The sequence below is a fragment of the Schistocerca americana genome, chromosome 4 (assembly GCF_021461395.2).
Source record: "Schistocerca americana isolate TAMUIC-IGC-003095 chromosome 4, iqSchAmer2.1, whole genome shotgun sequence".
Lineage (NCBI taxonomy): Eukaryota > Metazoa > Arthropoda > Insecta > Orthoptera > Acrididae > Schistocerca > Schistocerca americana.
Genome location: NC_060122.1, coordinates 735,340,071 through 735,356,065, shown reverse-complemented (window position 1 = coordinate 735,356,065; position 15,995 = coordinate 735,340,071). Strand labels below are relative to the sequence as shown.

The 15,995-nt window shown below is 42.5% G+C and overlaps 1 protein-coding gene across 1 annotated transcript in view; it reads right to left on the bottom strand.

The window, feature by feature from the left end:
- LOC124613761 (odorant receptor 4-like) overlaps positions 1–15,995 on the bottom strand; it is a 41,941-nt gene that overhangs the window by 9,611 nt on the left and 16,335 nt on the right. Inside the window, exon 4 of the mRNA XM_047142478.1 lies at positions 6,806–6,961. Within this exon, the coding sequence (XP_046998434.1) occupies positions 6,806–6,961 (156 nt within the window). The remainder of the gene's footprint in view (positions 1–6,805; positions 6,962–15,995) is intronic.

Genomic DNA, 15,995 nt, shown 5'->3' with positions numbered 1-15,995 from the left:
GACCCGGGGTATTTTCCATTTCATTTATGTTTAGTGCTTCTTCTCAATACATTCATGTACGCTATCTGATCAAAACTCTCGGGACACCTATTAGTGGACACTGATACTGAGTGTATCCACCATTCGCCTTCGTGACGGCATGAGGTTTGCTATATGTCTGTGGACGAATGGCAGCTCTAGAATATCTAATGTTATCTTAAATTACAACGCAGTGTAATTCGGATGTGAAGTTCAGAATATCTTCCGATAGTTGCTTTGTCACTACTTTGTGAGTAAAGTGGAACCACATGTTGATCAGTAACTCTAACTAAGATCATCAATCTTAAATGCGAATGTGCGTGAGATTATAACGTCTCGTCTTGACAATATTTTTCAATATAGCAACTTTTCTTTATGTTCAACCCACGTGCGGTGTACTTTGTGAGACCAGTACCACGTGCTTATACAATTGTTTGACCCATCAGGTTAATAGTAAGACGATAGTAACCAGCTCGTGGCTTTTCTTTTGTAAATCACGTTTCGATGTAATTTATTTTCATTATCAAAATTATTGTGGAGTTACACTCTTTGTGTAAATCAAGTTGACCACGTGAAGCTTGTGGTGTAAGCATCAAAGTAGCCCTCAGCTATTCTTTTCGGGAAGATTTCACAGGGAGTTAGTATGAATTTAGTACACCAGTGTGTGGTAATTTCATGGCGGACAGGGTTGCGCTACGAACGTAACTTCTTTGGGTGAAAATTGAATCGGTTGGTTGTGGTTAATTTCCTCTTGCACATGTTTCAACGTTCTTCGTGTGTTTTTTTATGAATGCAGTGTTGTATGTAGTCTCCCAATCTTGGTTCCCTATTTGATGTGTTCCATAAGATTACAAACTCACATTTTCACAATCCTATATAAGGCACCAGCTTAGTTATGAATCAAGTTTGATATGCTGAAATTTTAACAGAACAATGATCAATGTTAAAATAAATGTCCAAATATAAACTGATTTATTTCTTTTTTTTTTTTTTATGTTCAACCCACGTGCGGTGTACTTTGTGAGACCAGTACCACGTGCTTATACAATTGTTTGACCCATCAGGTTAATAGTAAGACGATAGTAACCAGCTCGTGGCTTTTCTTTTGTAAATCACGTTTCGATGTAATTTATTTTCATTATCAAAATTATTGTGGAGTTACACTCTTTGTGTAAATCAAGTTGACCACGTGAAGCTTGTGGTGTAAGCATCAAAGTAGCCCTCAGCTATTCTTTTCGGGAAGATTTCACAGGGAGTTAGTATGAATTTAGTACACCAGTGTGTGGTAATTTCATGGCGGACAGGGTTGCACTACGAACGTAACTTCTTTGGGTGAAAATTGAAACGGTTGGTTGTGGTTAATTTCCTCTTGCACATGTTTCAACGTTCTTCGTGTGTTTTTTTATGAATGCAGTGTTGTATGTAGTCTCCCAATCTTGGTTCCCTGTTTGATGTGTTCCATAAGATTACAAACTCACATTTTCACAATCCTATATAAGGCACCAGCTTAGTTATGAATCAAGTTTGATATGCTGAAATTTTAACAGAACAATGATCAATGTTAAAATAAATGTCCAAATATAAACTGATTTATTTCTTTTTTTTTATGTTCAACCCACGTGCGGTGTACTTTGTGAGACCAGTACCACGTGCTTATACAATTGTTTGACCCATCAGGTTAATAGTAAGACGATAGTAACCAGCTCGTGGTTTTTCTTTTGTAAATCACGTTTCGATGTAATTTATTTTCATTATCAAAATTATTGTGGAGTTACACTCTTTGTGTAAATCAAGTTGACCACGTGAAGCTTGTGGTGTAAGCATCAAAGTAGCCCTCAGCTATTCTTTTCGGGAAGATTTCACAGGGAGTTAGTATGAATTTAGTACACCAGTGTGTGGTAATTTCATGGCGGACAGGGTTGCGCTACGAACGTAACTTCTTTGGGTGAAAATTGAATCGGTTGGTTGTGGTTAATTTCCTCTTGCACATGTTTCAACGTTCTTCGTGTGTTTTTTTATGAATGCAGTGTTGTATGTAGTCTCCCAATGTTGGTTCCCTATTTGATGTGTTCCATAAGATTACAACCTCACATTTTCACAATCCTAAATAAGGCACCAGCTTAGTTATGAATCAAGTTTGATATGCTGAAATTTTAACAGAACAATGATCAATGTTAAAATAAATGTCCAAATATAAACTGATTTATTTCTTTTTTTTTTTAAATTGTCTTTTTATATATATATCACCGGTTATCGTAAGATGAATGTAATGTTGCATTAATTTGTTCTGATTGCGGTGCTGATATTCAAGACCGTAAAAATGGGTTAAAAGCTGTGAGCTATCTGAGGAAGTTAACCTTGCATTTCTGCGCAACTGTTTCACCAGGTATCCAGTCTAGCTTACCAAATTCCCAACCAGACTAACATTAATTATAATATTTTAGTGCTCATCTTATGATAACCGGTGATATACATATATAAAGACAATTTAAATAAAAAGAAATAAATCAGTTTATATTTGGACATTTATTTTAACATTGATCATTGTTCCGTTAAAATTTCAGCATATCAAACTTGATTCATAACTAAACTGGTGCCTTATTTAGGATTGTGAAAATGTGAGTTTGTAATCTTACGGAACACATCAAATAGGGAACCAACATTGGGAGACTACATACACCACTGCATTCATAAAATAACACACGAAGGACGTTGAAACATATGCAAGAAGAAATTAACCACAACCAACCGATTCAATTTTCACCCAAAAAAGTTACGTTTGTAGCGCAATCCTGTCCGTCATGAAATTACCACACACTGGAAAACTAAATTCATACTAACTTCCTGTGAAATCTTCCCGAAAAGAATAGCTGAGAGCTACTTTGGTGCTTACACCACAAGATTCACGTAGTCACACAATAATTTTGATAATGAAAATAAATTACATCGAAACGCGATTTACAAAAGAAAAACCACGAACTGGTTACTATCGTCTTACTATTAACCTGATGGGTCAAACAATTGTATAAGCACGTGGTACTGATCTCACAAAGTACACCGCACGTGGGTTGAACATAAAGAAAAGTTGCTATATTGAAAAATATTGTCAAGACGAGACGTTATAATCTCACGCACATTCGCATTTAAGATTGATGATCTTAGAGTTACTGATCAACACGTGGTTCCACTTTACTCACAAAGTAGTGACAAAGCAACTACCGGAAGATATTCTGAACTTCACACTCGATTTACACTGCGTTGCAATTTAAGATAACATTAGATATTTTAGAGCTAAACCTGAAATAAAGGTGATTAAATTTTCAGTTAGGCTGAACTTAAGAAATCCATTGTCCTACGGACTTAGCAGACACACACTTAGCCGGAGATCTTACCACCTCAGACGCTCGCCGCGGACAGACCGCCGTGGTCCCTTCCTGAGGGTGCCTCACAGATACAAACGGAAGTGACCAGAGAGGCAGCTTCCTATACAAACATGACAAGGAACAGACAGGACCATACTAAGAATAGAAACCTCTCTGCTTTTAGAAAGCGTAGCTACCTGTTACGACGTTGGTCCTACTGTTCTCTAGCAGACAGGCTTGTCTGCTACCATCAAACATGCAACTAGAAATACATTTGCTCATTCATCCTCTCACACAGAAGGGAAGGAGGATGACAGTATCTTATCATATACAGTATATAAAAGAAAGCGGATGTAGGGTGCGTATGAGACTGTGTGACATGAATTACATATAAACTGTGTTTTCATGTGTAGTAGTGTGACAGATCGTTCTTGTTTATGCGTAAAGGTAACACGTTTCACTGCTCAGTCTCCTCCCAGATAGTTAGAAACACCACAGTAAATTTAGAAGAGGAATTTATGCCGTAAATGACAACAGATTTAAGAAATGAACATGAAAGGAATCCAACAGAGACCTTTCAATGTTGCATGGACAAATATGCTGTAAAGTGTCTCTGTTATACGAGAACGTCTAGGAATCTCGTATTGTGTTACAGAAAGACAAGCAAAATTTTTGTGCACGTAAAATACAGTCTGAGGTGTAAAATTAGTTCTGCGTTATTTGAGTTGCACATAAGTAAAACATCAAAATTTCTTTTCATATGAGTGACATGCCCTGTTGCAGCAGGGAATAGAAGAGAACAAGCGGAAAAATGTGAAGCACAAAAAAGGCGAATCCGTTACCTTTCAAAACTGGGGTACCAGCTGCCTCATTTTTAATCTCTGGAGAACATTTAAAAATTTTCTCAAAAATTTTGGCATGCGAACATATTCACGCTTTTTTTATGCTGACAGAGAAAGAGGAAATGACAGCGCGTAAGAGACGGAAAAGTGATAAATACTGAAAGACAGTGGTTGTGGTAAGGCAACAGCGAAGGAGACAATGACAGTGTGAGCAAAAGAAAAGGGGCACTATGGTAGTGGAACATAGCTGACAGCGACAGAGTATGCTAGTACAAGAGTGCAGGATGCAGTGCCAGTGGGAGAAGAATAAAGATAAGGAGAAAATGGAACGGCGGCGGGGGGGGGGGGGGGCGATGAGAGCATTAGAAATGAAATGAGCGTATGGTATCGTTGGCCGGGAGGCCCCGTCCGGGGAAGTTCGGCCGCCATGTGCAAGTCTTATTTCAGTCGACGCCACATTGGGCAACTTGCCTGTCGCGGATGAGGATGAAATGATGACGAAGAAATCACAACACCCAGTCCCCGAGCGGAGAAAATCTCCAACCCAGCCGGGAATCGAACCCGGGCCCGCTTGCATGGGCCGCGAGCACGTTACCACCCAGCTAAGCATGCGGATGGGTGAGAGCCAGTGATAATGAGAGACACAGTCTTTGACAATGACAACGATGTAGAAAGAGAGAGCGACAGTTAGAAGAGACAGCAGGAGTGGGGAGAAATGAATGAGACAGTAGCAGTAAGAGAGAGAAAAAGGGAGACGGTGACAGACAGAGAGACACAAAGAGATAATGGCAGTGAATTGGCTGACTGAGTGAGTGAGAATGGGCAAGTGGTAGTGGATGGGTATGAGCGACTTACAGCGATAGTGGGTGTGAGTGAGTGGAGCTTGTGGTAACGAGAGTTGAGTTGAGCGCTGGGAAGAGCGCGATAATGTTCGCATGCCAAAACTTTTGAGTAAGATTTTAAGGGTGCTGAAGAGGGTAGACTGAAGCAGCTGGTACCCCACTTTTCAGAGTCTTTTAAACAGGAGCATATTCGCCTTTTATGTGTCCCGATAGGAGCATTTCTCCGTTGGCAACCTACACTACTGGTCATTAAAATTGCTACACCATGAATATGATGTGCTACAGACACGAAATTTAACCGACAGGAAGAAGATGCTGTGATATGCAAATGTTTAGCTTTTCAGAGCATTCACACAAGGTTAGCGCCGGTGGCGACACCTACAACGTGCTGACATGAGGAAAGTTTCCAACCGATTTCTCATACACAAACAGCAGGTGACCGGCGTTGCCTGATGAAACGTTGTTGTGATGCCTCGTGTAAGGAGGAGAAATGCGTACCATCACGTTTCTGACTTTGATAAAAGTCGGATTGTAGCCTATCACGATTGCGGTTTATCGTATCCCGACAATGCTGCTCGCTTTGGTCGAGATCCAATGACTGTTAGCAGAATACGGTATCGGTGGGTTCAGGAGGGTAATACGGAACGCCGTGCTGGATCCCAACGGCCTCGTATCGCTAGCAGTCGAGATGACAGGCATCTTATCCGCACGGCTGTAACGGATCGTGCAGCCACGTCTCGATCCCTGAGTCAAGAGATGGGGACGTTTGCAAGACAACAACCATCTGCACGAACAGTTGGACGAGGTTTGCAGCAGCATGGACTATCAGCTCGGAGACCATAGCTGCGGTTACCCTTGTCGCTGCATCACAGACAGGAGCTCCTGCGATGGTGTACTCAACGACGAACCTGGGTACACGAATGGCAAAACGTCATTTTTTCGGTTGATTCCAGGTTCTGTTTACAGCATCATGATGGTCGCATTCGTATTTGGCGACATCGCGGTGAACGCACATTGGAGCGTGTAGTTGTCATCGCTATACTGGCGTATCACCTGGCGTGATGGTATAGGGTGCCATTGGTTACACGTCTCGGTCACCTCTTGTGCGCATTGACGGCACTTTGAACAGTGGACGTTACATTTCAGATGTGTTACGACCCGTGGCTCTACCCTTCATTCGATCCCTGCGAAACCCTACATTTCAGCAGGATAATGTATGACCACATGTTGCAGGTCCTGTACGGGCCTTTCTGGATACGGAAAATGTTTGAATGCTGGCCTGACCAGCACATTCTCCAGATCTCTCACCAACTGAAAACGTCTGGCCAATGGTGGCCGAGTAACTGGCTCGTCGAATACGCTAGTCACTACTCTTTATGAACTGTGGTATCGTGTTGAAGCTGCATGGGCAGCTGTTCCTGTACACGCTATCCATGCTCTGTTTGACTTAATGCCCAGGCGTATCAAGGCCGTTATTACGGCCAGAGGTGGTTGTTCTGGGTACTGGTTTCTCAGGATCTATGCACCCAAATTGCGTGAAAATGTAGTTACATGTCAATTCTAGTATAATATATTTGTCCAATGAATACCCGTTTATCATGTGCATTTCTTCTTGGTGTAGCAATTTTAATGGCCAATAGTGTATTACTCGAGATTAACAGTATAGCGCATCACCCGTGAGAGGTAGGTGACAGGTGGATCGCGTGACGGGGGGATGAGAAGAGCGCCTCTGAACGTGTACCATGAGGAAGGTCTCCCTGGAGATGGTGTAGAACTTGTAGGCGGCGAGGCGCAGCGGCCGGTGCCCGCGGCTGAGCAGGATGCAGAGGTCCTTCTGGAAGCGCGCGGGCACCGCCGTCCAGTCGCTGCTGTAGGCGGCCAGCTGCAGGCGCTCGCTCTGCAACACGGGTGGCCGAGGCACAGCAAATGACGAGGCGGTCAATAACGTCCACTAAAAAAACACCTAATCTTCACTTTATAAACTAAAGAGGTTTTTACAGCGTTTATTTTATCACATCTGAAGAGCGTATGCTGACGATGAAAACGAAAGTGACTTGTCTTGTGATTTTTAGGCTGCTGAATGCTAATATATATATATAAAATATCTACAGTTCTTTTACAATTAACACTCAATAAGATTTTCTCGGGCTTCCAACCGCGTCAGGTGCTTAAAATCCCACTAGCTTTCGACCGAGCTCTCCTCAGTCATTGTCAAGTGGTAAGACTGACTGCTGTGTCGCCGTGGCCACGTCGTTATATAGCCGCTCTGCTGGCTTTGACGTCACTGGTGCTCTCTTCCTCGCCATATATGGTAATGTTTTCATCTCGCTTCCGTCGCGCCCGTTTTAGCCTCGCGATGGCCGGGTCCCAGGCTGTGTTGAGCTGCTAACCGCTGTCCTAGCTGATAGTGTTTTCAGAGGTTTTTATTTCAATAGCTTCTTTTATGACGCTATCCCAAAATGCTTTCGTCCTCATAACGATGGATGTTTCGTTGAATACAATTCGGTGTCCATTTTCCAAGGCGTGTTCTGCCACGGCTGATTTTTCTGGATAGCGTAGGCGTAAGCAGCTCTCGTGTTCCGTCCGGCGTTGCTCCAAGTGCGTACTGTTTGGCCGACGTAGTAACAGCCACACTGACGTGGTATCTTGTACACTCCAGGTGTTTTAAGCCCTAGATCGTCCTTCACAGGCCTCGTAAGCTGTCGAATTTTTGCTGGGTGCCTGAACACCGATGAAATGTTATATCTCTTCAGGAGGCGGCTAATCTTTCCAGATACTGTACCACAGAAAGGCAAAAACACAAGTTTTTTGCTTTCTTCTTCGGTGGTGTTCTCTTCGCTGTTGGTGTGTTTCTTGCGTCTCACACCAGATATAGCCTGCGACAAATGTCCGTGGCTGTACGGTTTGCAGCTCAGCACAGCATGGGACCCGGCCATCGCAAAGCTAAAACGGACGCGACGGAGGCGGGATGGAAACATTACCATATATGGCGAGGAAGAGAGCACTAGTGACGTCACAGCCAGCAGTGCGGCTATATAACGAAGCGGCCGCGGCGACACAGCAGTCATTCTTAGCACTTGACAATGACTGAGGAGAGCTCGGTCGAAAGCTCGTGGGATTTTAACCACCTGACGGGGATGGAAACCCGAGAAAAATTTTTTAATTCATATCGCCGCGAAACCATACATTCATACAAATTAACACTCAGTATTCAAAAAATTTATACCTTTCCGATTTTAACGCTTTCTTGGTTGACGGGATACAAGAGTACCACTAAAGTAAAACACAGGTTTGAGCTTTGGGACGTCTATATCTCACATTTGTATAGTGCTAGCACGTAGCAAGATGCATTCAGAACTTGGAGAGAAGACTATGGACCGTGGCATGGCTATACAGGGTGAGTCACTAACTATTTCCACCAAGAATAGCTCCGAAAATATGATAGAAGCTGAAAAGTTTGTGGGACAAAAGTTGCATGGGACACCGAGGGCCATAATATGACGCTGCTTTTTTGTTGCTAGCTGAGGCCGATTCAGAGATATGAAAGTCAACTTTGTTTTTTTAAATGGGATGCTTTAGTTTGGTACTTATTTTCTGAGAGCGGCTATCGAGACGAATGCAGTGATGTGTAACAGTAAGGTCTTTGAAGGTCAACGAAGGTCACAAAGGTGGCATGAACGTCCATTTATAGAGGGTCTTCGAAGTGAAGATCATTGGTATCAATGCAGTGCTGCAGTCTTCTTATCATGGATTGGGTGGTATTCCTTGTCATATCGGCACTTATCGAAGCAAATGCTCTGACGATTCTATCTCACATTTCTTCAGGATAGTTGGAACATCTTTATAAACAACGTCTTTTACGAAACCCCACAAGAAAAAATCCAGAGGCGTCAAGCCTGGCGAACGAGCCGGCCACGCCCCATCTCCTCCGCGTCCAATCCAACGATTTGGGAATTGTCTCTGCAACTCATTTCTAGCCATCAGCGAAAAATATGCCGGACAGCCATCGTGTTGATACCACATTCTGTTCCTTGTTCTTAAAGGTATTTCTTCCAATAACAGACCTAATGTTTCTTGCAGGAATGTGGTGTGCTTCCTACCATTAAGATTTCCTTCGATGAAATAGGTGCCTATAATTCTGTCCACCAGAATCCCACACCGTACATTCAACAATCACGGTTTTTGGTGTGCAACTTTCTGGAGCTAACATGGATTTTCGGTTGCCCAGTAATGCATGTTACGCAAATTAACATTTCCATGGTTCGTGAATGTAGACTCGTCAGTAAATAAAATCAAATCAATAAATGTGTCATCCCTCTGAATCTGGCCGGCCGCTGGTGGCCGAGCGGTTCTGGCGCTACAGTCTGGAACCGCGCGACCGCTACGGTCGCAGGTTCGAATCCTGTCTCGGGCATGGATGTGAGTGTTGTCCTTAGGTTAGTTAGGTTTAAGTAGTTCTAAGTTGTAGGGGACTTATGACCTCAGCAGTTGAGTCCCATAGTGCTCAGAGCCATTTGAACCAGAGCCTCTGAATCTGAAGTTGAGCCCATCGGTAGAATTCAGTGCGACGCATATAACCCGTTAATTCATGGTGGAGATTGATATGGTAAGGATGATATTTATGGCGATGCAGAACACGAACAACACTACTCTGGCTCATGCCAGATTCCCTTGGATTTGACGCGAACTAACACAAGGATCTCGAACCACAGTGGCAAGAGTACCAATTACCGTTTCCTCGATAGTAACTTTTCTTTGTCAGATATGTTTCCGATGCGTTAAAGATCCAGCTGTACATATATATAAATGTACGGCGTGTAGGGTGAGGATGTCTTTCAGCGTGTAAGTCTCTAGCTCTCCTTGAATTTCGTTGGCATTCTCCGTAAATGAGAAGAATATCGACTTGTTCTTCGAAGGAGTATGCCATTCAAATTCGCTTGATTCGACGATACAAGTCTTACAGTTCCTATTGCGAAACGGTCGAATGGTGTTTACATGTCAATGGCACGTTAGATGGATACGCCGTATTCGGCGAATATTTACTATTTCCACTACATACGAGAGAGAATTGTCAGAGCATGTGCTCCGATAGGTGCCGAAGTGATAAGGAATACAACTCAATCCATGATAAGAAGATTGTAGCACTGCATTTATACCAGCCACCTTTGTGACCTTCGTTGACCTTCAAAGACCTTACTGTTACACATCATTGGATTCGTCTCGATAGCCCTTATCAGAAAATAAGTACAACACTACAGCATACCAATTAAAAAAACAAAGTTGACCTTCGTATCTGTAACGCGACCCCACCTAGGAACAAAAAACTATTGTCATATTATGGCCCCCGTTCTCCCATGCAATATTTGTCCCACAAACTTTTCAGCCATTATCATACTTTCGGAGTTATTCTACGTGGCAATAGTTAGTGACTCACCCTGTATAGAAGGCTGTGAGTGATCAGATGGTGAGGCGTGCGTTTATAGTGTGATTGTTTCACGAAAATCAGATTACATCACCATCTTCTCTAGTCCAAGAATGGCTGAACTAACTGTGTTTTCTTATACAGAATCGACATTGTTTTGAAACACTACTGAACACCTCAGTAATTCTGTTGGTTTGTGTATAATTCACGTAGTGGGAAGTACACGATCCAGAAAATTTCATACAACGTCGAAAACATTGGTGTGTGGTATATCAAAGACACTTTGAAATGTTGTGTTGAAAATTTGTGTGCGAAAATTCGTGTTTTTCATTGTCAGAAGAATAAATGTGTTTAGCTACTGATTCGTTATACTTTTCTCCACGATTACCATCCTGGTAAAATCGTCTAAAAATAAAAATTTATCTCTTAAAATCTTAGGTTCATGTGATAACACGGAGCTTGTTACGTTCGCGGGACACATGTGTCATACTTAACTGATTTTCAAAATAAGTCAGGTTAAAATTCTTTGATAGTGAAGGAGTATTATTTATCACAAAGGAAGACAGTTTTTGACCGTTTATTTTACAAATACATGTAAAATAAATTTTAACCATGAAAGGGTTAAAGATGTATACTTATAATTCGTAAACTGTTTCAATTAACACTAATACGAAGTTACAGTTTCCATGTCTATTATTGTAGTAGATAGTGCGTATCGTAAATGCTCTTGAGAAGATCCTTGGCTGTTGTACCTTGTGGACCATAACCTCGTGGATACGAAAAAAGTCCATTGGTATCTTTGGAAGTGAACTGGGACCTCATGAAATAATTTCTGGAAGAATTACTCAAATGAAAATGATTTTTAGACCTGACATTTGATATTTGATGTTAGATTCCAATTAAAAATGAGCGTAAATTAGAAGCCTGCTTGCATATAGTTCAAGGAAATTGTTACTGGCTTCTTAGTCAGTAAAAAGACTCATATTAATTTCCTATTGTAGCCAACGAGCTGAAAGTTGGAAAATTGGGCTGTTTGATGAGCCTCAAAATTCGCTTTTCGAACAGACTCTAGTGACGTCAGGGCAAACAAGAAGAGCGTTTGTATCAAAATATCTAGAAGACGGAAGGACTATATCAGGGTCGTAAGAATGCCAATGTTGCGTGAGACTGCTGTTGGTCACTTCAGCGAGACGTACAACACAAAATTTATGGAAGAATAAGTTATATCAGACACTTTACGGAGAAGAGGGAAAGAAAATATAAGCCAATGGACATAATTCCTATGATATAAGGACGTGTCTCCTTTCTCATACTTCAATAAAAGTTTTGTTCATACTCAAAAATGTAATTACTTTTTATTCCTATTAAATACGTCTTGCTAATTTTTTGCTTCATAACAGCCCTTTTGCGACAGAGTAGTACGTGATAGGAAAAAAACCAGATATGGATTCGATGAAAAAAATGCAATATAATTATCCAACAAAAAGTAATGAAAATAGTTTTTTGTTGGTTTAAATAGCCCTTTTTGTTTTATACACAGTTTCAAGTTATTGTAACCAGCTTTCAATCGTTTTATTTTTCTATTTATTGTCGAGCGATTGCACATTTAGGTGTTCAAAATTTTCTTGCACGTAACAGTGCTTTCGACGCAATTTACGGCGAAATAGAAACACAGAGCTTCGGGAAAGGCATCGCAGTTTAACAGAGATGATCCTTACTGTGCAACTGCAGTCTAAGCTGCTTGCTGATTCGGTGAGTTTCTTCATAGTTGGTAAATTTGTGTGAAGTTTTTATCAAAAATTCGCGCAGACGTGGTGAATACAGTATGAAGGACTGACAAATATTTTATCAGTGTCCTTGTAAATGTATGCCAGGTGCGTATTTTTAAAGTAGCACATGCGTTCAGAAATTAGCAGCCGATGATCTATAAACAAGCAAATGCAGGCGGTGTATTTATAAACAATGGCGGCCACAGATAGTTTGTTGCTGCAGGTAAGGCTTTCAAGTTAAACGAAAGATGATTTAGATAAAACTAGCTAGTTTGAGTTGTTGCTGACTTGAATATGACGTATAGTTTATTTTAGAAAATAAAATAAATGGCGATGACAAAATATGTGAGTACACAGTAAACTTCATAGTAGTACTTTTTCTGTATTCAGTGATGTAGTTGTGATCACGTGCAAACCACCACAAACATCGGCAAGAGTACCCTTTGGCAGCCGATTGCGAAATCTTGAGCGAATATGCGACCTTAAAAGTAGACCTGCTTATAACAGCAGTTTTGTCAGAGAAGTACGCCTGTACGACCCAAGCAAGTGTGACACATCGGCCGCCAGACGTCTAGAAGGTAAATGAAATCCAATGATGATGGTGTAACAACACCCAAACATGTATGGGCAAGGTTATGACCGGGAGAATTGTTTCACTCAAGAGAGAATTTTGAAAACAGTATATATGTTAGGTACTAAATTACAGAGGGACAGTACTAGGTCAACAAAAACCTAGTTTCTACCAAAACAAATTAAAGTTTAACCCCCACACTTTGCTGCTATCCTAAGAAAATCCCGATTCCAGTGCTGACGCAGAATTACCTTTAATGAGATTACGTATACTTCCGATAATTTGCAACATGCAAGAAGCCTTAAAGAAGCCGCTATATTCGTCCGCAGCACTCGACGCAAAGTGAATCGGGAAGCGGTCGTTAATTGCGCCTCAGGCGACGGCGGCACGCAGCGTGGCGTGACGGCTGCAGGCTACGGAGCCATCGATTCGGGCGCTCAGTTTACACAGCAGCCCAGGCACAACAAATTCCCTCTGTCTCCGTCGCTTCGGCTCGTCAGTTATTAAGACGCACCTCCTGGCCCTCTGCTGCGTGCTGACATTTGAAGAGCTTTCAAGTGAGCGGACGGAACCACTAAATACACGGTATTTGTGTCTGCAGTTTGCTCGTAGGCGTCCGCTGGAGAGATACTGAGGACACCTCGGTGGGGCGTTGCGACATGACACAGACCCCGCAAAATTCGCCCGTGAGAGAAGACAAAAAGGATATATGTAAAAGGATGGATAGATAAAACGACATTCACAAAATTTTATTCTTTTTTTTTCTTGGTCAGACAACAATAGACGTGAAACCTTAGCTATCTACATACGCAAATAGTGTGCTACGCATTCTACCACCAGTACTCCGAAGGGATTAAGCCACCGTGGTCCACCTCCGAATACGACACTGTCCGTTAAAGTGTAGCTACATAGCGCACTGCAACGGGAGCCCCCCACCCCTCCACCCCCATCTCCTATTCCCTATGATACCTGGAGCGTGAAAATCACTGAATGCCAGACTTTAAAGCATACATTCCATATTTTGACGAGAGCGCAGAAACACATTTGAGTGCGAAATTGCTCTCTTTTTCAATTTGTGTAGTATCTGAACTACAGTTCACGCTTTTAATATGGAGGTTTTAATCTGTTGCAGAGTGACCTACTCATCTTTTTTATTGCAGTCATCCGCTAATCACATTTTAGTATTCTCTCACATGAAACATGGACGTTGCTATCGGTGGGGTGCCTTGCGTGCCTCAGAGATACAGAGAGCCGTGCCGTAGGTGCAACCACATCGGAGGCGTATTTGTTGGGAGTTTAGATAAAACTGTGGTCCCTGAAGAGGGGCAGCAGCCTTTTCAGTATTTCCAGCGGCAACAGTTTGGGTGATAGATTGATCCGGCGTTGTAACATCAACCAAAACGGCCTTGCTGTGCTAGTACTGCGAACAGATGAAAGCAAGGGGCAACTACAGCGGTAAATTTTACTGAAGGCTTGAAACTCTACTGTGTGGATAAACGATAATGGTGTTCTCGTGAGTAAAATATTCCGGAGGTAAAGTAGTCCCCTACCTGGATCTCCGGGCGGGGCCTAGTCAGGAGAATGACGTCATCAGGAGAAACAAAACGCGTTCAACGGATGGGAGAGCGTAATGTTAGATCCGTTAATCGGCCAGGTAGTTGGAAAATTTAAAAAGGGGAAGGATAGGTTGAAGTTAGACATAGTGGGAATTAGTAAAGTTCGGAGGCAGGAGGAACAGGACTTAGGGTCAAATGGTTCAAATGGCTCTCAGCACTATGGGACTTAACATCTGAGGTCATCAGTCCCCTAGAACTTAGAACTACTTAAACCTAACTAACCTACGGGCATCACACACATCCATGCCCGAGGCAGGATTCGAACCTGCGACCGTAGTGGTCACGCGGTTCCCGACTGAAGCGCCTAGAACCGCACGGCCATACAGGCCAGCGGACTTAAGGTCACACAAAACCAGATAGAAGTAATGCAGGTGTAGGTCTGAGAATGAATAACAAAATAGGAATGCGAGTAAGCTACTATGAAGAGCATAGTGAATGCGTTACTGGAGCCAAGACAGACACAAAGTCGACACCTACCATATTAGTACAAGTTTATTTGCCAGCCACCTCTGCATGATGAAGAGACTGATGAAATGCAAGATAAGATAAAAGGCGTTATTCAGATAGTTAACCGGGACAAAAGTTTAATTGTAATGGGGGACTGTCCGCCCCCATAGCTGAGTGGTGAGCGTGACGGATTGTCGGCCTACGGGTCCGGGTTCGATTTCTGGCCGGGTCGGAGATTTTCTCCGCTCAGGGACTGGGTGTTGTGTTGTCCTCATCGTCATTTCATCCCCACCCGGCGCGCAGCCTGCCCAATGTGGCGTCGAATGTAATAAAACCTGCACCAAGGCGGCCGGACCTGCCCCGTTAGGGGCCTCCCGGCCAATGACGCCAAACGCTCATTTCCATTTCAATGGGCGACTGGAATTCGATAGTAGGAAAAAGGAAGAGAGGGAAAGTAGTAGCTAAATATGGACTGGGGGAAAGTAATGAAAGAGGAAGACGCCTGGTAAAATTTTGCACAGAGCATAATTTAATCAGGATCAAATAGGTAAAAAGACAAGGCCTGCTAGAAATTTAATTTAACTGAGGAAAGTAGAAAACATAAAAATGCAGCAAATGAAGCAAACAAAGGAGAGTAAAACGTCTAAAAAATGAGATTGACAGGAAGTGCAAAATGGCTAAACAGGAGTGTCTAGAGGACAAAAGTAAGGATTTATAACCATATTTCACTAGGGGAAACATAAATACCGCTTACAGGAAAACTAAAGAGGCCTTTGGAGAAAAGAGAAGCAGCTGCATGAATATCAAGAGCTCAGATGGAAAACCAGTCCTAAGCAAAGAAGGGTAATTCTGTACAGTTTGGAAGGCAGGAGACTAGGTACTGGCAGAAGTAAAGCTGTGAGGACTGCGCGTGAGTCGTGCTTGGGTAGCTCAGTTGGTAGAGCATTTGTCCGTGAAAGGCAAAGGTCCCGAGTTCCAGTCTCGGTCCGGCACACAGTTTTAATCTGCCAGGAAGTTTCAAAGAAGGGTAAGCTGAAATATGGAAGGAGTATATAGAGGGTCTATACAAGGAAGATGAACTTGAAGGCATTGTGTAGAAATGGAAG